Source organism: Rhinopithecus roxellana, chromosome 20, assembly GCF_007565055.1.
Source record: "Rhinopithecus roxellana isolate Shanxi Qingling chromosome 20, ASM756505v1, whole genome shotgun sequence".
Classification (NCBI taxonomy): Eukaryota; Metazoa; Chordata; class Mammalia; order Primates; family Cercopithecidae; genus Rhinopithecus; species Rhinopithecus roxellana.
Genome location: NC_044568.1, coordinates 24,912,283 through 24,936,424, shown reverse-complemented (window position 1 = coordinate 24,936,424; position 24,142 = coordinate 24,912,283). Strand labels below are relative to the sequence as shown.

The following is a 24,142-nucleotide window of genomic DNA, read 5'->3' as shown; positions in this document are numbered from 1 at the left end:
TGGGTTCAAGCAATTCTCCTGTCTCAGCCTCCTGAGTAGTTGTGACTATAGGCATACGCCACCACGCCCAACTAATGTTTGTATTTTTAGTAGAGACGAGGTTTCACCATATTGGTCAGGCTGGTCTTGAACTCCTGACCTCAGGTGATCCACCTGCCTCGGCCTCCCAAAGTGCTGGGATTATAGGCATGAGGCAATTATATTGCCCAGCCAATCCAGGTAATCTTTGTATTTTTTGTAGAGACAGGGTTTCGCCATGTTGGCCAAGCTGGTCTCAAACTCTGGATCTCAGGTGATCTGCCCACTTCGACCTCCCAAAGTGCTGGGATTACAGGCATGAGCCACTGTGCTCAATTATTTTATTGACTGAGAAAAACCAATTTAAGGCTGGGCACAGTGGTTCACACCTATAATCCCAGCACTCTGCGAGGCTGAGATTGGAGGATCACTCATGTTCAGGAGTTCAAGACCAGCTTGGGTAACATAGTGAGACATTATCTCTACAAGAAATAAGAAACTGGCAGCTGGGCGCAGTGGCTCACGCCTGTAATCCCAGCACTTTGGGAGGCTGAGGCGGGTGGATCACCTGAGGTTGGAAGTTCAAGACCAGCCTGACCAACATGGAGAAACCCTGAATCTACTAAAAATATAAAATTAGCTGGGCATGGTGGCGCATACCTGTAATCTCAGTTACTCGGGAGGCTGAGGCAGAAGAATCACTTGAACCCGGGAGGCAGAGATTGCGGGGAGCTGAGATCCGCCACTGCAGTCCAGCCTGGACAACAAGAGTGAAACTCTGTCTCCAGAGAGAGAGAGAAAAGAAAAAACAAACAAACAAAAAAAGAAAATTGGCTCGGTGTGGTGGCTCATGCCTGTAATCCCAGCACTTTGGGAGGGCGACGTGGGCGGCTTACTTGAGTTCAAGAGTTCGAGACCAGCCTGGCAAATACGGTGAAACCCCGTCTCTACTCAAAAAAAAAAAAAAAAAAAAAAAAAAATGTGGCCAGGCATGGTGGCTCAGGCCTGTAATCCCAGTACTTTGGGAGGCCGAGGCAGGTGGACTGCAAGGTCAGGAGATCGAGACCATCCTGGCCAACATGGTAAAACCCCGTCTCTACTAAAAATACAAAAATTAGCTAGGCATGGTGGCAGGCGCCTGTAATCCCAGCTACTTAGGAGGCTGAGGCAGGAGAATTGCTTGAACCTGAGAGGTGGAGGTTGCAGTGAGCCGAGATCACGCCACTGCACCCCACCCTGGGCAACAGAGTGAGACTCTGTCTCAAGGAAAAAAAATAAGAAAAAAAAAAGAAAGAAGAAGTTAGCAAGATACAGTGATGCATGCCTGTAGTCCCAGCTACTCAGGAGGCTGAGGCAGGAGGCCCGCTTAAGCCAGGGAGGTAGAGGCTGCAGTGAGCTGTGATTTCACCACTGTACTCAGCCTGGGTGGTACAGTGAGATCCTGTGTTAAAAAAAAAAAAAAAAAGTCCATTTAGGCCAGGCGTGGTGGCTCATGCCTGTAATCCCAGCACTTTGGGAGGTCGAGGTGGGTGGATCACCTGAGGTCAGGACTTTGAGACCAGCCTGGCCAACATGGTGAAACCCCGTCTCTACTAAAAATACAAAAATTAGCCAGGTGTGGTGGCGGGCACCTGTAATCCTAGCTACTCAGGAGGCTGAGGCATGAGAATCACTTGAACCTGAGAGGCAGAGGTTGCAATGAGCTGAGATCATGCCACTGCACTCCAGTCTGGGTGACAGAGTAAGACTTTGGGAAAAACAAACAACAACAAAAAAAGATAAATTAAAAATTAAAAACAAAACAAAAGTCCATTTATTTATTTATTTATTTATTTTTGAGACGGAGTCTCGCTCTGCCGTCCAGGCTGGAGTACAGTGGCCGAATCTCAGCTCACTGCAAGCTCCGCCTCCCGGGTTTACGCCATTCTCCTGCCTCAGCTTCCCGAGTAGCTGGGGCTACAGGCGCCCGCCACCTCGCCCGGCTAGTTTTTTGTACTTTTTAGTAGAGACGGGGTTTCACCGTGTTCGCCAGGATGGTCTCGATCTCCTGACCTCGTGATCCACCTGTCTCGGCCTCCCAAAGTGCTGGGATTACAGGCTTGAGCCACCGCGCCCGGCCAAAAGTCCATTTAAAAATGCTTTTAGGGGAGCAGGATATGAGGTTCCAAAGTAATAAATAAAAATGCTTTTGCTGGAATTTTTGCTATCAGGATTAATATAATAAACAGGTATTGCAGCAGAATGAAGCAAATTGACTTGAATACTATTATTCGCACTTTATGTGGGATTGGCTATTAGTTTTTCCTTTTAGCTTTAGACCCTACTTTTTTGATTCAACACAATAATGAATTTCAAATTTTAATGATCCCCCTACCTACTATACCAGGATAAAGCAGGACACTAAGCCTGAAATGGACCCTTGGAGATGTGGTTCTGCTCATCTCTAAGTGGGCAGGAAGAGTAAGACTGTGTGTGTGTGTGTGTGTGTGTGTGTGTGTGTGTGTGTGTGTGTGTGTGTGTGTGTGTGTGTGTGTGTGTGTGTGTGTGTGTGTGTGTGTGTGTGTGTGTGTGTGTGTGTGTGTGTGTGTGCGCGCGCGCGCGTCAGGGGACAAGACGGAAATTCTTTTTCTTTTTTTTTTTTTTGAGACGGGGTCTTGCTCTGTCACCCAGGCTAGAGTGCAGTGGTGCGATCATAGCTCACTGCAGCTTCTAACTCCTGACCTCCCAAAGTGTTAGCATTACAGGCTTCATCCATCATGCCTGGCCAGAAATTCTTACACATTGTGAGGTCCTATTTACTAAGGTAAGTAGCAAGAGTTTTTTTGAAACTATTATTCTCTTTTAAAGTCAAGTTTTTGGACTTAATTCCCAGCTGTACCAGACCTAATGTGTCATTCTCAACCCTTTTGCTCTCCTCCCTAATGCCACAGTTGTCCATCCGTGGTAAAATAAGTGGTACATAAAAGTGAGGAAATTATTGTATAAAGAATACTGATGAGGAGTCAGGTAATGAGGCTCTGAGTCTCAGATCTCTTACTAGGTATGTGACCTGGGACATCTGACCAGCTGAGACTCAGTTTCCCTGAGCAATTTCTGTAGCACTCTCACTCCACTTAATAGTGACCTGGAGATCAACAGGACTGAGGCAACTCGTGTAATCCTGCTCTGTAACCTACAGTCTACCACAAACACAGCTTTACTTATAGCAAACATCACAATTTGAATATTCACCATTTTCCACTTAGGCTTCAGTACTTCATTGAATGAGGGTGTTACCCTCATTTTATAGAAAAAGTGAGAAACTAAGTGATTGTAATGCATAGCCAAGTCACAGCAGGTAGAATTCAAACCTCTGCCCTCAGTCTGGGCTGCTCTGGCACCCACATCTGCAGGCAGCCAAAGAGCTTTTGTTATCCCGCCCCCATGGCTGTGGCACAAAATGTACAATGCCTGCCTTCCTCTAGAAAGCACAGGTTATTGATGTGCACTCTCTTTCTCTGGAACAAAATGTTTAAATTTAGAGATCTGTGGGTAAACTCCTGATCTTCCAGATAAAATGCCTTATTTCTCAAGTGACTGAAATCCTAAGTGAAAATGTGGGGAATGTAGAGATAAGTGGCAGTGTGTCAAGAACGAGAGATGCTTCCCTGCTGAACTTCTTCAAGCCCCCTATTGCCTAAGTTGGCTCAATGCCTAGAAAACTAAACAAATTCAGTCAGAATTGGGGGGAAAAGCACACAAAAGCAGGCTAACAGGATCAAAGGCTTATTGGCTTGGTGGTATTTCGGCAAAAAGCCTTGAAAACAGCAGTAGACCATCTGCTGGTCGATTTCTGTAGATAGCCGACAAGCAGAACTTCCGGGTCAGGACAAGTAAGACTGCACGGCCATCAGTGGCATGGAGCCCAGGCTGATGTCCATTTTCTGGGGGAGACAGAGTCACTAGGTATAAGGCCTTGAACCAAGTTTCGTGCTCTACTAAACAGCAGCAGACCGAAGGAAGAACTGTAGAAATCTATCATAAGCTATCAATAATCTCTTTAGACTTAAGATGCTTCTGGTTACATACGATGAGGGAAAGAAGCTGGTCTTCCTGGAGATGAATCACAGAAGTGAACAAGGAAGTATCAGGAGAAAGCAGGACACAGGACAGAGTCTGGCAGCAGGGGGCTTTGCAACTAAGAGCAACTATAGGGACCCCAAAGGTTAAGATTATCTGATCACTGGTAATATCTGGGAGTCTCCCAACATTTCTGAAAACCCCCAACAGTTCACTGCAATAATTTTTTCTTTTTTTTTTTTTGAGACAGGGTCTCGCTCTGTCGCCCAGGCTGGAGTTCAGTGACACTATCTCAGTTCACTGCAGCCTCAACCTACTGGGCTCAAGCCATCCTCCCACCTCAGCCTCCCAGATAGCTGGGACCAAAGGTGCAGGCCACAACCCCCTGCTGATTTTTGTATTTTTTTTTGTAGATACAGGGTTTTGCCATGTTCCCCAGGCTGGTCTTGAACTCCTGAGCTAAGGTGATCTGTCTGCCTTGGCCTACCGAAGTGCTGGGATTACAGGCATGAGCCACCATGACCGGCTGCAAATTGACATCTTAAAGGAGGCATACACTTAACACCCAGTGACTGAAGAAGATGCTACTTAAAACAGATACTCCAGGCTGGGAGCGGTGGCTCACGCCTGTAATCCCAGCACTTTGGGAGGCCAAGACGGGCGGATCACGAGGTCGGGAGATCAAGACCACCCTGGCTAACACAGTGAAACCCCGTCTCTACTAAAAAAATACACAAAAAAAAAAACCAGCCGGGAGAGGTGGCGGGCGCCTGTAGTCCCAGCTACTTGGGAGGTTGAGGCAGGAGAATGGCATAAACCCGGGAGGCGGAGCTTGCAGTGAGCTGAGATCCGGCCACTGCACTCCAGCCTGGGCGACAGAGTAAGACTCCATCTCAAAAAAAACAACAAAAACAAACAAACAAAAAAAACAACAACAAAAAAACAGATACTCCATTTAGAAAAAGGGAAAAAAAAGCGAGGGGACCTTGTTACAGATCCAAATATAAACCAAGCTTAGTGCTTTCATGAGAAGGTTTTACAATAAAACCCATAAAGGGCCGGGCACGGTGGCTCACACCTGTAATCCCAGCACTTCTGGGAGGCCGAGGAGGGCAGATCACGAGGTCAGGAGATTGAGACCACCCTGGCTAACACAGTGAAACCCCGTCTCTACTAAAAATACAAAAACAAAAAACAAAAAATAAAACAAAAAAATTAGCCAGGCAGGGTGGCGGGCACCTGCAGTCCCAGCTACTGGAGAGGCTGAGGCAGGAGAATGGCGTGGACCTGGGAGGCAGAACTTGTAGTGAGCCGAGATCACACTACTGCACTTCAGCCTGGGCAACAGACCGAGGCTCTGTCTCAAAAAAAAAAAAAAAAAAAGAAACCCATAAAGTAGCCGGGTGCAGTGGCTCATGCCTCTAATCCTAGCACATTGGGAGGTCGAGGCAGGAGGATCACTTGAGCCCAGGAGTTAAGAGACCAGCCTGGGCCCACAGTGGGACTGCATCTCTAAAAACAAAAACACAGCTGGGCACGCCTGTAATCCCAGCACTTTGGGAGGCCGAGGCGGGCAGATCACCTGAGGTCAGGGGTTTGGGACCAGCCTGGCCAACATGGTGAAACCCTATCTCTACTAAAAATACAAAAATTAATAGGGCGTGGTGGGTCATGCCTGTAATCCCAGCTACCTGGGAGGCTGAGGCAGGAGAATCGCTTGAACCCAGGAGGTGGAGGTGCAGTGAGCAGAAATCACGCCAATGCACTCCAGCCTGGGCAACAAGAGGGAGACACCGTCTCAAAAAACAAAAAAGAACACAAAACAAACAAAAAACTCAAAAACAAAAAAGCCCAATAAGTGACTAAAGTTCTCCAATATGTTACTTCTTCAAAAATCTCATCCCCTCCCCACTATTTCTACTGACAACCAGTGCAAAACACAAAATGAAGAATCCCTAGACTATCAGGCATCATCTATAATCTCTCCAGTTTAATGGAGCTTCTGGGAAGTCCATTCCCTAAAACCAAACTCTCTACCACCTTTTCCATCCATACCTTAAGTCTTTAGTTACAGAGGTGCCTTCCCACCCGGATGCCAGCAACCCACATATCCACACTATAGAATCTAACACTCTGAACATGTTTGTGTAATTAAATGTGGCCTCCAAATTACCAAGACTCTTGTTCTTCCACCCTCTTTGTGAGGCTTGGCACTTCTTTTTTCGGAGACAAAAAAAGACGCCTAGGATGGAAGGCAGTGGCGTGATCACAGCTCACTGCAGTCTCTATTTCCCGGGCTCAGGTGATTCTCCCACCTCAGCCTCTCGAGTAGCTGGGACTATGGGCATGTACCACCACATCGGGCTAATTTTTAAATTTTTTTTTTTTTTTTGAGACGGAGTCTCGCTCTGTCACCCAGGCTGGAGTGCGGTGGCGCGATCTCCACTGACTGCAAGCTCCGCCTCCCAGGTTCATGCCATTCTCCTGCCTCAGCCTCCCAAGTAGCTGGGACTACAGGTGCCCGCCACCTCGCCCAGCCAGTTTTTTGTCTTTTTTTTTTTAGTAGAGACAGGGTTTCACTGTTAGCCAGGATGGTCTCGATCTCCTGACCTCGTGATCCGCCGCCCACCTTGGCCTTCCAAAGTGCTGGGATTATAGGCTGGCCAATTTTTAAATGTTTTGTAGAGACAAGGTTTTGCCATGTTCCCCAGGCTGGTCTCGAACTCCTGACCTCAAGTGATCTGCCCATCTTCGTCTCCCAAAGTGCTAGGATTACAGGCATGAGCCACTGTGCCCGACCAAGGCTTGGCACTTCTACGCATAACCTCCTGCCTGGGTTTCATGACTAGAGAGGCAAAAAACACTCCAAAGAGTACCTGTGGTAGGAAAATAGGCAAGATTTTAAACTTTAAATGGAGAGATTAAGGTAGGAAGAGAAAGGCTGACCTTCACTGACTTGATCAGCACCTCTCAAGGCTAGGCTGACACAGGCAGTCAAACCATAAGTGAAGATGCTTAAACAACTTTCTTCATGTCCATTAGATTCACTGCTCAAATCTAGACCAGCTACCTAAATGTAAAAGTTGAGAACATAGTACAAGAAACTCGGCTGGCCTTAGAATATCACAAATTTGAATAAACTAAATAAAAATACTAATTTTGCTTTGACTTTAACTGAAGATTACTTATAAGGCATTAATAAGCAGAATGCCACGAGGAGAAAAGAAAACGTGCTCCAGAAAAACACTAACTGCTGTTGTAAACAGACATTAGAAGATGAGAAGTTTAAAGAAAGGAAGAGCATGTGCCCGCCTCTACATCTCAGCATATCCATATATAAATACACTGGGAACTGGGCTCCAAAGCCTGCCATAGTAAGCAAATCAAGAAACAAGTCACCTACCACTGTCAGAGGAATCTTCTTTCTTAGAGCGCATCTTTCTTTTTCTTCCACGTTTACTCTTCTTCGTTTCTCCTCCATTCTCCCCCTCTACACCATCTGGGCCAGCACAATTATCAGCATGTCTTGCCATGGTATTCTAACAAAAAGAACAAAATCCTCTTTCACACCACTAAAAAAGCTAAGATCAGACTGGAAGTTATTTACTTTAATAAAATCCGTATTAAGCCTAAAAATTCTAGTATCTGCTAAGTGTGTCCTGAACACGCTGTCTCTGCTCAGGGGAAATGGATAAGCCTGGGTTCTCTGAGCGGAGGCTCAGCAGCCTACAGAGACGGGGGAGGATTCAGACTAGCTCCTAGTCTGTCAAGATCTAACACAGCCCTCAAGAGAAGACCCTGCACAGGCTACAGCTAGCTAGGGGTGGGGTGGGATGCAGGTTTCAATCCACCTAAGGAAATTTTTTTTTTTTTTTGAGACGGAGTCTTGCTTTTTCGCCCAGGCTGGAGTGCAGTGGCGTGATCTTGGCTCACTCAAGCTCCGCCTCCCTGGTTCGCGCCTTTCTCCTGCCTCAGCCTCCCGAGTAGCTGCGATTATAGGGGCCTGCCACTGCGCCTGGTTAATTTTTTGTATTTTTAGTAGACAGGGTTTCACTGTGTTAGCCAGGATGGTCTCGATCTCCTGACCTCATGATCCACCCACCACAGCCTCCCAAAGTGCTGGGGATTACAGGTGTAAGCCACCGTGCCCAGCAGGAAATTTCTTTATACAATCAATCTATTCAAAGATACTGTGTTCCCCATCAGTGGAAGGGCTCACACATGGAGAGAAACATCAAGATGGGGTGACTAACTCTTTCCAAACAATGGAGCATCTCTGTTTATAACCTCAGTGAAAAAAACTACCTTGCTCTGCAGAGGAAGACCAAAAATCCAATATTAAGTATCATAACAGGAAAAGTGAAGTTCTGACCCTTACCCGACGTGTAAATGTTTTCCCACACTTAGAACAGACAAAGGCCGCAGGGACGAAGTTGGGGTCGTGATAGCGCTTGAAGTGCATGTCGAGAAGCTGCTTCTGGCGGAAGGTCTTATCGCAGTGGCTGCAGGCATAAGGCTTTTCCCCGGTGTGGGTGCGCTTGTGCATGATCATGTGCCTCTCCTGAAACGGCATGGGGGAAAGGCCTCAGAGCCTGCTCATGGGGCTACTATCCCAGCTGCCACCTGCATGCATGTGGCCAACAGGTCTTTCTCACCCAAGCTAGGTCTAGACTCAACACGGCTTGAGATGATAAAGCTATATATTTAGAGACAGGGTCTTGCTCTGTTGCAAAGGCTGGAGAGCAGTGGTGTGATCATGGTTGACTGCAGCTTCAAAATGGGACCACAGACATGAGCCACCATGCCCAGCTGATTTTTATTTCTTTTTTTTTTTTTTTTTTTGAGATGGAGTCTTGCTCTGTCACCCAGGCTGGAGTGCAGTGGCCAGATCTCAGCTCACTGCAAGCTCCGCCTCCCGGGTTTATGCCATTCTCCTGCCTCAGCCTCCCGAGTAGCTGGGACTACAGGCGCCCGCCACCTCGCCCGGCTAGTTTTTTGTATTTTTTAGTCGAGACGGGGTTTCACGGTGTTAGCCAGCATGGTCTTGATCTCCTGACCTCGTGATCCGCCCGTCTCGGCCTCCCAAAGTGCTGGGATTACAGGCTTGAGCCACCGCGCCCGGCCCCTGATTTTTATTTCTTTTGAGACGGAGTCTTGCTCTGTCACCCAGGATGGAGTGCAGTGCCACCATCTCGGCTCGCTGCAACCTCCACCTCCCAGGTTTAAGCAATTCTCCTGCCTTAGCCTCTTGAGTAGCTGCGATTAGAGGTGCCTGCCACCATGCCCAGGTGATTTTTGTATTGTTTAGTAGAGATGGGGTTTCATCAGGTTGGCCAGGCTGGTCTCGAACTCCCAACCTCAAATGATCTGCCTGCCTTGGCTTCCCAAAGTGCTGGGATTACAGGTGTGAGTCACCTGGCCCCAGCTAATTTTTTTTTTTTTTTTTTGGAGACAGTCTCGCTCTGTCACCCAGGCTGGAGTGCAGTGGCACAATCTCGGCTCAATGCAACCTCCGCTGCAGGTTCAAGCGATTCTCCTGCCTCAGCTTCTGGAGTAGCTGGGATTACAGATGTCTATCACCACACCTGGCTAATTTTTGTATTTTTAGTAGAGGCAGGGTTTCACCGTCTTGGCCAGGCTGGTCTTGAGCTCCTGACCTCAAATGATCCACCCACCTCGGCCTCCCAAAGTGCTGGGATTACAGGCACTCGAGCCACCGTGCCTGGCCCTAATTTTTCTTTCTGTAGAGACAGGGTCTCTCTCCGTTGCCTATCTCAGCCTCCCAAAGTGCTAGGATTATAGGTGTGAGCCACTGGTCCCGGCTTGATAAAGTTATTTTTAGTGTGGTGCAGAACTGCTTCCATAATTCTAGCACAGACAGAGCTGCTTATTCCTGCTGAGCTCCTTCTCTGGCTCTCCCCCAAGAGTCATGTCCCCGCATGAGATTCTTCCCCTCTCTCAAGTCCACTTTCCACAGTTTTCAGAGAGATGTCTGCTTAAGGAAGAGGTAAGCTGTGACTGAATAAAACATCAGCGGGACACTGGGATAATACAATTGACAAGAAGCATGACCTTTGATTTTGGTGACATTCCTCATAATCCACAGTTTGAAAATACTATCCTTAAAATACGTAAATGCCTTCTGATAACACCAGACACTGAGGAAGCACCAACAACTTTCAGTGAAGGTTCCTACCTGTCTACAAGCGTAATCACACTGGTCGCACTTAAAGCGCTTCTCATTCTTGTGTGACTTCTGATGCTGGATGAGGGCATAGCGCTCATGAAACACAGCATCACAGTAACGGCATTTCTTGCCTTGCTCAATATAGGAATGCTGCTTTCGCAAGTGGACACCTGAAAGCACAGTAAAAAGCCCAGTGTAATGTTAAAATACAAACAAGCACTTTAATAAGTTACTAATACATTTCTCCTGATTTTTGTTTTTTTCGTTGAGACAGAGTCTTGTTCTGTCGCCCAGGCAGGAGTGCAGTGGCACAATCTCAGCTTACTGCAAGCTCCACCTCCCAGGTTCATGCCATCCTCCTGCCTCAGCCTCCCGAGCAGCTGGGGACTATAGGCGCCTGCCACCATGCTCGGCTAATTGTTTTTTTTTTTTTTTTTTTTTTTTTTTTTTTTGTAATAAAGACGGGGTTGTGCCATGTTAGCCTGTTAGCCAGGATGGTCTCAATCTCCTGACCTTGTGATCTGCCCGCCTCGGCCTCCCAAAGTGCTGGAATTATAGGTGTGAACCACTGCACCCAGCCCATTTCTCCTGATTTTTAAGTTTACTCTGGGTGCTATACAAAAAATGAATGAAAAGGCAGAGTAACAGGTGCAGGGAGAACAATTAAGATTGTTCAAACAGGATAGGAGGGAGAAGATGGTGGCTAGGACAAGGGTGATGACAATGGGTGTGGATGGAAGAAGAACTGAGAGATGGAAGCAGCTGCATCAATAGGATTTAGTGATTGTAGAGTGAAGAAGAAAGTAGGTATCAGGCCTGGAAAACCAGGTAGGTGTTGGGGTCATTTACTGAGACAAGAATAGTGGAAGAGGGCTTAAGACCAAGTTGTGTTATTTTTGGGGTCGGGGAGTCGGGGGGTAAAAGGGATAGAGAAGTTTTAGACATGCTGAATTTGAAATGCGAGAGATATCAATGTAGGGGTGGGATGGCAAGGGATACACAGTTATATAAGGTTAACACAAGAGAAAGATCTGGAGTAGGAATATAAATGTACAAGTTGTTAGGATTTGAAAGCAGCATGCTCATCACTGTACCACCAATGCCACAAAGAGTTGTTAGAATTTGAGACCATGGGAGCTGATAAGATCACTAAGGCAAAAAGTAGAATTAAAATAAAAAGTATGGGTCATGCTTTAAGAAGTCTAAGAGTTGGCAAGCACAGTGGCTCACGTCTGTAATCCCAGAACTTTGGGAGGCTGAGGAAGGTGGATCACCTGAGGTGAGGAGTTTAAGACCAGCCTGGCCAACATGGCAAAACTCTGTCTCTTCCTAAAAAAAAAAAAAAATTAGCTGGGCGTGGTGGTGTATGCCTGTAAACCTGTAATCCCAGTCACTCGGGAGGCTGAAGCAAGAGAATGGCTTGAACCTGGGAGGCGGAGGTTGCAGTGAGCCAAGATTGTGCCACTGCACTGCACTCTAGCCTGGGCGACAAAGACTCCATCTCAAAAAGAATCCCAGCACTTTGGAAGGCAAAGGCGTGTGGATCACCTGAGGTCAGAAGTTTGAGACCTGGCCTGGTCAACATATAGTGAAACCCCCTCTCTACTACAAAATACAAAAATTAGCTGGGCATGGTGGTGTACACCTGTAGTCCCAACTACTCGGGAAAACCGAGGAAGGAAAATCATTTAAAACAGGGCAGCAGTGGCTGCAGTGAGCCGAGATCGTGCCACTCTACTCCAGCCTGAGCGACAGAGTGAAACTCTGTCTCTCACACAAAGCACACATGCACACACACACACAAAGAAGTCTAAGAGTTGGGCCAGGCGTGGTGGCTCACACCTGTAATCCCAGCATATTGGGAGGCTGAGGTGGGTGGATTGCTTGAGTCCAGTATGAGACCAGCCCAGGCAACATAGTGAAACCCTGTCTCTACCAAAAGCTAAAAAAAAAAAAAAAAAAAGAAAAAAAATTAGCTGGTCCTTGTGGCATGTGCCTGAGGTCCCAGCTATCAGGGAGGTTGAGGTGGGAGGATTGCTTGAGCCTGGGAAGTCGAGGCTGCAGTGAGCCAAGATTGCGCCACTGAAATCCAGCCTGGGCAACAGAGAAAGACACAGTCTCCAATAATTAAAAAAAAACAAAACAACAACAACAAAAAACCCTTAGAGTTAAGGCTAGTGAGAGAAAAAAAGGTTAAAACAAGAGAAAGTTGAGAGGAGTAAGAGAAAGAAGAAAACCAACAGGATTTAGTGTCACAGAGGCCAAGGGAAGAAAGTGTTTCAAAGGAAGACGGTGCTGTCAACTATGAAGAACACTGCTAAGAGATCAAGTCATCTCTTAGGAAGAAGAGTGGAAAGGAGTCTTCACTACATTCAGAGTGTGGGGTCATTCATGACCTTAAGCAAGAGTCATTATACCAGAGTGTTCATTATACCAGAGTGATGGGGAATAAGCCAGACAAGAGAGAAAGATGAGGGAGAGAAGACTGTGAGGGATGCAACTCTTCATAAAGGCTGGCTGGGAAGGAGAGAAGAGGAGAAGAGTTAAACCTAGAGAGTGAAGACATATATATATATATATATATATATATTTTTTTTTTTTTTCCTTTTATTCTTGAGATAGTCTCACTCTCTTGCCCAGGCTGGAGTGCCGTGGCGCGATCTCAGCTCAGCCTCCCAAGTAACTGGGACCATAGGTGCGTGCCACCATGCCTGGCTAATTTTTTGTGTTTTTAGTAGAGATAGGGTTTCACCATGTTAGCCAGGATGGTCTTCATCTCCTGACCTTGTGATCCACACACCTCAGCCTCCCAAAGTGCTGGGATTAGAGGCGTGAGCCACTGCACCCAGCCATATTTTTATTTAAGAGATTGGGTCTTGCTGTATCACACAGGTTGGTCTAGAACTCCTGGCCTATCCTCCTGAATAGCTGAAACTACAAGTGTGAGCCACTGTGCCTGGCTGAGATTCTTTTTTTTTTAAAGATGGGGTCTGTCACTCAAGCTGGAGTGCAGTGGCACGATCTCGGCTCATTGCAACCTCTACACCTCCTAAGCTCAAGTGATCCTCCCACCTCAGCCTCCTGAGTAGCTGGAACCACAGGTGCACCTCACCACAACCGGCTGTTTTGTATTTTTGGTAGAGATGGGAATTTTGCCATGTTGTTCAGGCTGGTCTGGAACTCCTAAACTCAAACGATCTGCCCACCTTGGCCTCCCAAAGTGCTGGGATTACAGGCGTGAGCCACCGCGCCTGGCCCTTTGTCTTTATTTTTCAAGTAGGAAGAGAAGTCATTTACTGAGACCAAGAAGGGAGAGAAAAAAGAAGGAAAATTAGAGGTTATAAGAAAGTAGGAGTAGGGGGTCTGGTGTGGTAGCTCATGCCTGTAATCCCAACATTTTGGGAGGTCAATGAGGGCAGATCATCTGAGGTCAGGAGTTCAAGAGCAGCCTGGCCAACATGGTAAAACCCTATCTCTACTAAAAATACAAAAATTAGCCATGGTGGCAGGCACCTGTAGTCCCAGCTACTCAGGAGGCTGAGGCAGGAGAACAGCTTGAACCCAGGAGGCGGAGGTTGCAGTGAACAGAGATTGGACCACTGCACTCCAGCGTGGGTGACAAGTGCAAAACTTTGTCACAAAAAAAATAAGTGAGGGCTGGGCGCGGTGGCTCATGTCTGTAATCCTAGCATTTTGGCAGGCCGAGGCAGGCAGATCACCTGAGGTCAGGAGTTCAAGACCGGCCTGGCCAACATGGTGAAACCCCATCTCTACTAAAAAACACACAAAAAAAACCTTAGCTGGGCATGGTGGTATGTGCCTATAATCCCAGCTACTCAGGAGGCTGAGGCAGGAGAATCACTTGAACCTGGGAGGCAGAGGTTGCAGTGAGCTGAGTTCGCACCATTGCACTCCAGCCTGGGTGACGAGGGAAATTCCATCTCAACAAAAAAAAAAAAAAAAAAGGAAGAGTAGGGTGCCCAACTCTATATAACAAGCACCAAATATTGTGGAACGAATTCGCTGACTCATAAAGAAGAACTGGAGCACACCTGACAAGAACAAACAGCTGGAATAGCTAGGAGCAGTGAGGGCCCAGCTACATTTGGGATCATTAATTTATGTATTTACGGTGCTACAAGTTGTATCAACTGAGGTCATATCCCACCAAACTTAAAGAGAGCTAATTATTGGGAGTAGATACGAAGTAAGGGAGAGGATGGCTCTCACTTTTCACTCGCTACCTATTTATGAGAGTAAAATCTAACCTGTTTTCAAAGAGAAAATACAAACTTTTTTAGAATTGGCTTTTTTTCTTTCTTTTTTTTTGAGACAGTCTCACGCTCTGTCACTCAGGCTGGAGTACAGTGGCAAGATCTCGGCTCACTGCAACCTCCGCTTCCCAGATTCAAGAGATTCTCCTGCCTCAGCCTCCCAAATAGCTGGGACTATAGGTGTGCACCACCACATCTGGTTAATTTTTTTTTTGAGACAGTCTCGCTCTATTGCCTAGGCTGGGGTGCAGTGGCACCATCTTACTCACTGCAACCTCCACCTCCCGGGTTCACGTGATTCTTCTGCCTTGGTCTCCTGAGTGGCTGGGATTACAGGCACTTGCCACCATGCCCAACTAATTCTGGTATTTCTTTAGTAAAAGACAAGAGTTTCACCATGTTGGCCAGGCTACTACTCTCGTGATCTGCCCACCTCAGCCTCCCAAAGTAATGGGATTACAGGAGTGAGTCACCACACCTGGCCTGAAAGATTTAATTTCTAACACAAAACTCTTAACAGTCGACCAGAATGAATGTATGACTTATGGGTCTTACGTGGAGCCCAAAGCCGTTTACTTCAAGCTCATGGTTTCATCTTCAAAATATATGTGACGTTGGCCAGGTGTGGTGGCTCAAGCCTATAATGCCAGCACTTTGGGAGACTGAGGTGGGTGGATCACTTGAGGTCAGGAGTTCATGACCAGCCTGGCCAACATGGTGAAACTCTATCTCTACTAAAAATACAAAATTAGCTGGGCATGGTGGTGTGAGCCTACAATCCCAGTTACTTGGGAGGCTGAGGCAGGAGAATCGCTTGAACCCGGGAGGTGGAGGTTGCAGTGAGCCAAGATTGTGCCACTGCACTCCCGCCTGGGCGACAGAACAAGACTCATCTCAAACAAAGAAAATAAAAAAAAAATAAAATGACATTTGCATTTTGCTTAATATATTTATATTTTTAAAAAGTTTGTCTTTTTGAGATGGAGTCTTGCTGTGTTGCCCAGGCTGGAGTGCAGGGGTGCGATTTCAGCTCACTGCAACCTCTGCCTCCCGGGTTCAAGCGATTCTCCCGCCTGAGCCTCCCAACTAGCTGGGACTACAGGCACAGTGCGACCAGCCACCACGCCTGGCTAATTTTTTTATTTTTAGTTGAGACGGGGTTTTACCGTGTTAGCCAGGATGGTCTCAATCTCCTGACCTCATGATCCGCCCACCTTGGCTTCCCAAAGTGCTGAGATTACAGGCGTAAGCCACCGCGCCTGGCTATATAAAAAAGTTTTAATAGAACTATTACATAGCAATACAAAAATACAAATAATTTTTTTTTTTTTTGGAGACAGAGTCTCTGTCGCCCAGGCTGGTGTGCAATGGCACAATCTCGGTTCACCGCAACCTCCACCTCCCAGGTTCAAGAGATTCTCCCACCTCAGCCTCCTGAGTAGCTGGGATCAGACACCCGCCATCATGCCAGGCTAATTTTTGTATTTTTGTAGAGACGAAGTTTCACCATGTTGGCCAGGTTGGTCTTGAAACTCCTCATCTCAGGTGATCTGCCCACCTCGGACTCCCAAAGTGCTGGGACTACAGGCATGAGCCACCGTGCCCAGCCCCAATAAAAATAAATTTTAAAAAGTATTAAGATGGCAGGGTGCAGTGGCTCATGCCTATAATCCCAGCACTTTGGGAGGCCGAGGCAGGCAGATCATGAGGTCAGGAATTCGAGACCAGCCTGGCCAATATGGTAAAACCTCATCTCTACCAAAAATACAAAAATTAGTCGAGCATGGAAGTACATGCCTGTAGTCCTAGCTACTCAGGAGACTGAGGCAGAAGAATCACTTGAACCAGGGAGGTGGAGGTTTCAGTGAGCCGAGCTCGTGCCAGTGCACTCCAGACTGTGCGACAGAGTGAGATTCCGTATCAAAAAAAAAAAAAACCAGTGTTAAGACACCAGATAAACTGCATACAGTTTCTTCAAAACTCTTTTGAGTAAAATCACTGCTGCAGAAAGACAGGCCATGTTTATGCTGGGGAGGGACAAGCTGCTGCTATGGCCTGGGTACTAATATACACCCTAGTGTGAGAAGGAGCTGGGGCAGACTCAAGAGAAGTTAGTTTGGTTTTGCCACCCAGAAGCTGTGTTGCAAAGCTTTGGTAAAGATAGCTCTCTCAGTCTTAGGCTTATCACCTATCAAATCAGAGTAAGATGAGCCCTTCATTACTTCATATGGTTGTTGTGAAATTAAATGAGCAAAAAAGTAAAACAATGGGCAATATTTATTTCTGCTTTGAATAAAAAAACACAGCAGGCAGGCCAAGTGACTATCTTTCTGTATGAGTTACACTAAACGTGTTTTTGTTTTTTTTGAGACAGAGTCTCGCCCTGTTGCCCAGGCTAGAGTGCAGTGGTGCGATCTTGGCTCACTGCAAGCTCCGTCCCCCGAGTTCACACCATTCTCCTGCCTCAGACTCCCGAATAGCTGGGATTAGAGATGCCCACCACCATGCCCGCTAATTTTTTGTATTTTTAGTAGAGACGGGGTTTCACCATGTTAGCCAGGATGTTCTCGATCTCCTGACCTTGTGATCCACCTGCCTTGGCCTCCCAAAGTGCTGGGATTACAGGCATGAGCCATCATGCCGGCCTACGCTAAATATCAATAAACTCCGTATCTATGTAAACTCGTTTATGCACAGAAAAACAGTTGCCACTAAACCAATAAAACAGTCCCATTACTTAGAGAAAGTACAGATGTTCTCAAAAAAATACAATAGAATGACCTGAGTTTGAATCACCCTATGTTACTTTCCTATTTGGGGAAGGAGGGCTACTAATTAAAGGTGTACTGTTTCCTCCCATCACAGCTCCCATTAATTTATAGATGAGTTTTATTCAGGACAGAATCTTGTGGCCTGACTACAGTAAGAAAAAGAAGAAATAGAAAAAAAAAAAAAAAAAAAAGCAGCTAAGCAATGGCTTTTACTAAGTGACAGGCCATTCCTATACATAAAATGTATGAGAGTCAGAAGGTGAAGTTATTTATGATCCCCGTATTTTGAAATATAAATCCTTCAAAATATTTTTTTCACTTGTCACTGATCTACTTACCCAAATCACTTTTTCGGGCTATGACTGTGTCACAGTGGGGACAGTGAAATTTGGCCACATTTTCTGTGTGCTTCTGTAAAATGTGCATCTTCATGGTACCACTTTGGGTAAACCGAGCATGACAAATATAACATTCATAAGGCTTTTCCCCTTTAAAGAAAATACAGAATTGACCACATTAAATGAAATGAATAAATACTGTAATTTAATTGGAGAGTAACTCAGGTGGCAGATATGCTACACCACAGAGAATCTATAGGTCTCAGGAAGGCAGAGGCTCAGTCCCAGTGCCCAGATCATGTCTATCTTCAGACATGGCCAAGTCCTAAACTGCTACTGGCCACCTCTGCTCTGTCCAGCTCTGCTCTGGAATCCTCCACATTACAGCAATGCTTACCTTTGGTGGAGACCGAATGGAGAACCCACAAGTTTTTCTTTTTAGGAAAAGACAATATCCAGGAAAACTGAGTAAGGTGGGTTAGGAAATCCACCCAGACTTTCAAAATTAAAATCTGTCCATTTTAATTTAATTTCTCCCTTAAAAAGTATTATTTTCTTGTTATAGGCAGATTCAAGTTGAACAAAACAAAAGGTACTATTTTCTAATGTATTCTCCGAACAATGAATTCAGAGGATATGCCAGAGAAGCATTAATCAATTCCATACTATTTTCATGCCAGTCTTCCATTTGCATAAACAATGGGGGCACACAGTGGTCCACAGGGTCCCACGGGATTCACTGAAAAGAAGCTCATTAATATAGTAAGGAGTGAAGAAGTCCTACCTGAATGGGTTCTCATGTGCCTTTTCAGCTTGTATGTGTCCCTGCTGGCATAACTGCACAAACTGCACTGAAACGGACGCTCTCCAGTATGAGAGCGAATGTGACGTTTTAATTTGCTGACCTGAAATATGAAAACAAAACTTTAACTTCTGTTAACACAGACTGTAACATGAGCACTGTAGGTTAGGCACAAAAGCTTAGCTTTGGGGCACTGAAATTCAGAATACAGAAGTCATCTAAAAGATAACCTTCTTCTCTCATTATTTGTAAACTTTGCTTCTTGAATCCTTATCATTATCTAAGAGAAGTGGGTAAATGAATATGGGTGTAGATGAGTCAAGATTAGTCATTACTTGGGAGGCCAAGGTGGGCGGATCATCTGAGGTCAGGAGTTCAAGACCAGCCTGGCCAACATGCTGAGACCCCGTAACTACTAAAAATACAAAAATTAGCCAGGCATGGTGGCACACACCTACTCGGAAGGCTGAGGTTGGAGAATCTCTTGAACCCAGAAGGTGGAGGTCGCAGTGACCCAAGATCATGCCATTACACTCCAACCTGGGCAACAAGAGCAAAACTCTGTCTCAAAAAAAAGATTGCACATGACTAGTAACTGTTTAAGCTGGTTGGTAGGCACATGAGGATATATTACAATCTTTACTTCTACATGTTTGAAATTTTCCATTATAGTTTAAAACTAATCCATGCCTATTTACAGATCAATTTGTTCCAAATCCTGAGTTACTGAATACATGTTTTAATTCCACTCATCCTCTTTTCCTATCATTAGCGTTTCCTAGACAGGCCAGGCTCGAAGGGCCTCTCATCTATCATCCTCACCATTATCCATCCTTTAGTCCCCTGCAAGATACCTTATACTAAAACAGTGACTTTCAAACTTGATTCTACGAAGTGCTTTGAGGGCAGGGCGCGGTGGCTCACACCTGTAATCCCAGCACTTTGGCAGGCCAAGGCGTGCAGATCGCTTGAGGTGAGGAGTTCGAGACCAGCCTGGGCAACATGGCAAAACCCTGTCTCTACAAAAAATACAAAAATTAGATGGGCGTGGTGGTACATGCCTGTAGTCTCAGCTACATGAGGAGCAGCTAAAGTGGGAGGATCACCTGAGCCCAGTAGTTTAAGGCTACAGTGAGCCATGATCACACCACTGCACTCCAGCCTGGGGGACAGAGTTAGAGACCCTGTCCCCCACGCACCCCCTACCCCAAAAAGCGCTTTGAACATTCACTAATGTTTCAATGTTTGTTTTGAAAAATTTAAAAAGTTTCCCAATTTTAAGGAAAAACAAACAAACAGAAACAAACACTGCACTCTTAAGTGTCGTTGGTTTCTCTTTTGAGATGAAATCTCGCTCTGTTGCCCAGACTGGAGTGCAGTGTCACGTTGTGGGTCACTGCAACCTCCACCTCCCAGAGTCAAGCAATTCTCCTGCCTTGGCCTCCCAAGTAGCTGAGACTACAGGCGCACACCACCACGCCTGGCTAACTTTTGTATTTTTAGTAGAGATGGGGTTTCACCATGTTGGTCAGGCTGGTCTCAAACTCCTGATCTCAGGTGACCAACCCACCTTGGTTTCCCAAAGTGCTGGGATTATAGGGGTGAGCTACCGTGCCCGGCCCCAGTCATAAGTGTTATGCACCAAGTTTTCAACACATAAGTCGATAACTATCCTAACAGCATTACTAATTCTCTTCCTTCAAGATTTCCCAATTTAACCTGTTAACTCATATGTATCAGAACCCACTCTGCTCCAATGAGCTATCTATTCCCGCTGCAATATCACCCTGGTTTCATTTACTATAGTTTTACAAAATACAATTACATAAGCCCCTCATTCTATTTTCAAATTTTTCTTAGCCATTCACATTTATTCTTCCAGCTCAAAGTTAGAATCAAATTGTAATGTTTCTTCATTTATTCACGACCTTTGGAAAAGCTTGAGGTTTTCTTCATGTAGATTTCATAGATATTGTTGTTGTTTTTGAGACAGAGTCTCACTCTGTCGCCCAGGCTGGAGGTCAGTGGCACAACCTTGGCTCACTGCAAGCTCCGCCTCCCGGGTTCACCCCATTCTCCTGCCTCAGCCTCCTAAGTAACTGGGACTACAGGTGCCCACCACCACGCCTGGCTAATTTTTTGTATTTTGTTTGTGTTAGCCAGGATGGTCTCGATCTCCTGACCTAGTGATCCGCCCGCCTCGGCCTCCCAAAGTGCTGGGATTACAGGCATGAGCCATCATGCCCAGCCAGATATTGTTTTTTGTTGTTCAGTTTATCCCTAAGTTATTTTATTACTATTAGAATCTATTTCACACTTTCCTATCACTACAGAAGTTACTGATTTCTGTATGCTTATCTTATATCTGGTCAGTGAACTGAACTCTTACCGCTCTAAGTTTTTGTTCTGATACTCTTAGATTTTCTCTGTAAGCAAATCTCTCTGCAAGAAATAACACTTTTAGCTTTCCATTAATAATTCATTTCTTACTTTATTCTATTAGCTAGGATTTCCAGTACAACGCTGAAACAGTAACATTGAGTATCTTGTCACATTCCAGAATTTAGTGGAAATAGTTTCAATGTTTCAGAATTAATTAGGATGAGTTTATTATACATTTCTGGTATATATATGCTTTTTTTTTTTTCTTTTTGAGGCAGTCTCACTCGTCACCCAGGCTGGAGTTCAGTGGAGTGATCCTGCCTCAATGCAACCTACACCTCCCAGGTTCAAATGATTCTCCTGCCTCAGCCTCCCGAGTAGCTGAGACTACAGGCGCGTGCCACCATGCCCAGCTAATTTCTGTATTTTTAGTAGAGATGGGGTTTCACCATGTTGGCCAGGCTGGTCAACTCCTGACCTCAGGTGATCTGCCCACCTCAACCTCCCAAAGTACTGGGATTACAGGCGTTAAGCCACCACGCCCAGACTAAACACATTAAAGAAATTTTCTTCTATACTTAACTTGCTAGGACATTAAACAGTAATTAACGATTACTGAATTTTAGCACCCCCTCCCATCTACAGAAATAATATGGTTTTTCTTCAATCCTTCAATGTAATATACATCAGTAATTTCTTAATGATAAACTATCATTGTGTTTCAGATATATTCAGTATCACTTATATTTTAGAACATATTACTAAATTAGGTTGGCTCACCGGCTAATAATTTCATTTAAAATTTTTGTTTCTCTCTGAGGATAAGTTTTCTTTTTGGTAGTTTTCTAACCCAGTTTGGTAACAGTGTAGCTTCAAATAATAAAATTGATAAAACTAGCTTTTTTTTTCTTTTTTGAGATGGAGTCTTGCTCTGTTGCCCAGGCTGGAGTACAGTGGCGCGATTTTGGCTCACTGCAAGCTCCACCTCCCGGGTTCACGCCATTCTCCTGCCTCAGCCTCCCAAGTAGCTGGGACTACAGGCGCCCGCCACCATGCCTGGCGAATTTTTTGTATTTTTAGTCGAGACGGGGTTTCACCGTGTTAGCCAGGATGGTCTCGATCTCCTGACCTCGTGATCTGCCCACCTCAGCCTCCCAAAGTGCTGGGATTACAGGTGTGAGCCACCGCCGCGCCCGGCCTAAACCTACCATTTTTTTTTTTTTTTTTTTGAGACGGAGTCTCGCTCTGTCGCCTAGGCTGGAGTGCAGTGGCCGGATTTCGGCTCACTGCAAACTCTGCCTCCCGGGTTCAGGCCATTCTCCTGCCTCAGCCTCCCAAGTAGCTGGGACTACAGGCACCCGCCACCTCGCCCGGCTAGTTTTTTTTTGTATTTTTTAGTAGAGACGGGGTTTCACCGTGTTAGCCAGGATGGTCTCGATCCCCTGACCTTGTGATCCGCCCGTCTCAGCCTCCCAAAGTGCTGGGATTACAGGCTTGAGCCACCACGCCTGGCCTAAACCTACCATTTTAAAATGCTCTGGGTACAGTTTTTTCTTCAAAGTTTGACAGAATTTGCCTGTACTAACATGTGAAACCGGTACTCTTTTTAAGACAGAGTTCCGTTCTTGTTGCCCAAGCTGGAGTGCAATGGCGCGATCTCGCCTCACTGCAACCTCTTTCCAGGTTCAAGCGATTTTCCTGCCTCAGCCTCCTGAGTAGCTGGGATTACAGGCATGTGCCACCACACCCAGCTAATATTTATTTATTTAGAGACGGAGTCTCGCTCTGTTGCCCAGGCTGGAGTGCAGAGGTGCGATCTCGGCTCACTGCAAGCTCCACCTCCCAGATTCATGCCATTCTCCTGCCTCAGCCTCCCGAGCAGCTGGGACTACAGGCACCCGTCACCACGCCCGGCTAATTTTTTGTATATTTAGTAGAGATGGGGTTTCACCATTTTAGCCAGGAGGGTCTCGATCTCCTGACGTCATGATCTGCCCGCCTCAGCCTCCCAAAGTGCTGGGATTACAGGCGTGAGCCACCGTGTCTGGCCTAAATTTTTTATTTTTTAGTAGAGATGGGGTTTCTCCATGTTGGTCAGGTTGGTCTCGAACTCCCAACCACAGGTGATCCGCCCGCCTTGGCCTCCCAAAGTGCTGGGATTATAGGCATGAGACACCACACACGGCCAGATACTGGTACTCTTTTTAACAGATATATCTTTCACACTCATAATTATGTTTTTTTCAGGGAGGGGTGTTGTGTGAGAGTATTAATAATTTACTAATATTTTTCTTTTTTTTTTTTTGAGACGGAGTCTTGCTCTGTTGCGCAGGCTGGAGTGTAGTGGTGCAATCTCGGCTCACTGCAAGCTCCGCCTGCCGGGTTCACGCCATTCTCCTGCTTCAGCCTCCCAAGTAGCTGGGACTACAGGCGCCCGCCACCACGCCCGGCTAATTTTTTTGTATTTTTAGTAGAGACGGGGTTTCACTGTGTTAGCCAGGATGGTCTCATCTCCTGACCTCGTGATCCACCTGCCTCGGCCTCCCAAAGTGCTGGGATCACAGGCTTGAGCCACCGCGCCCAACCAATAATTTACTAACATTTTTCTACCTCATCTTAAGTCAGTTTGGGTAGTTATAGCTTTGTACAGAAATACGTCATGGCCTGCCTAAGAGAGATACCAACAAAAAGCTGAACACTCACTTCTACACTGGCGTAATCGCACATGGAACACTTGAATGGCTTCTCGTGGGTGTGTTTGTAACGACGATGCCGAACCAATTCTCCACTGGTCACAAAGGCCATGTCGCAGTCTGGGCACTTGTGAGGACGAGTACCTAGAGAAAGGATGGAATAACCGGAAGAGCAAGATCAAGGGCACAGTTAATGACAGATATCAATGTGTGGCACAGAACTGCTGTGAGACTGAACCCTAGTCATCCCATCAATTGCAGTAGCTTGTAAGTAGATCCAAAAGTGAGCTCCAGAAACTATGGGAGGGCCTGGATGAATTTATGATACTAACGCTGGGATATTGTAACACATGCCAAACATTTAGTTTCTTTTAATTACCCATCTGAATCTGCTGCCTTTTAACATAATAAAAACCTTCTTACTCCTATTTTGTGAATATCCTGGTCATTATAGATTAAAAGTTAATAGAGACCGGTCTTGGTGGCTCAGGCCTCTAATCCCAGAACTCTGGGAGGCTAAGAGTTTGAGACCAGCCTGGGTAACATGGCAAGATCCCGTCTCTCAAATCTCGCTGTATTATGACTATAAATATAGGGCCATTGGGCTGTCCATATTCT

At 46.0% G+C, this 24,142-nt stretch overlaps 1 protein-coding gene across 2 annotated transcripts in view; it reads right to left on the bottom strand.

The window, feature by feature from the left end:
• CTCF (CCCTC-binding factor) overlaps nt 1–24,142 on the bottom strand; it is an 81,298-nt gene that overhangs the window by 2,870 nt on the left and 54,286 nt on the right. For both annotated transcript variants that reach the window (XM_030924611.1, XM_030924610.1), the window contains exons 5-10: nt 23,535–23,668; nt 18,432–18,552; nt 17,648–17,797; nt 10,274–10,434; nt 8,456–8,638; nt 7,481–7,616 (exon numbers count right to left, since the gene is read on the bottom strand). In XM_030924611.1, coding sequence (XP_030780471.1) covers nt 7,481–7,616; nt 8,456–8,638; nt 10,274–10,434; nt 17,648–17,797; nt 18,432–18,552; nt 23,535–23,668 — 885 coding nt within the window. The remainder of the gene's footprint in view (nt 1–7,480; nt 7,617–8,455; nt 8,639–10,273; nt 10,435–17,647; nt 17,798–18,431; nt 18,553–23,534; nt 23,669–24,142) is intronic.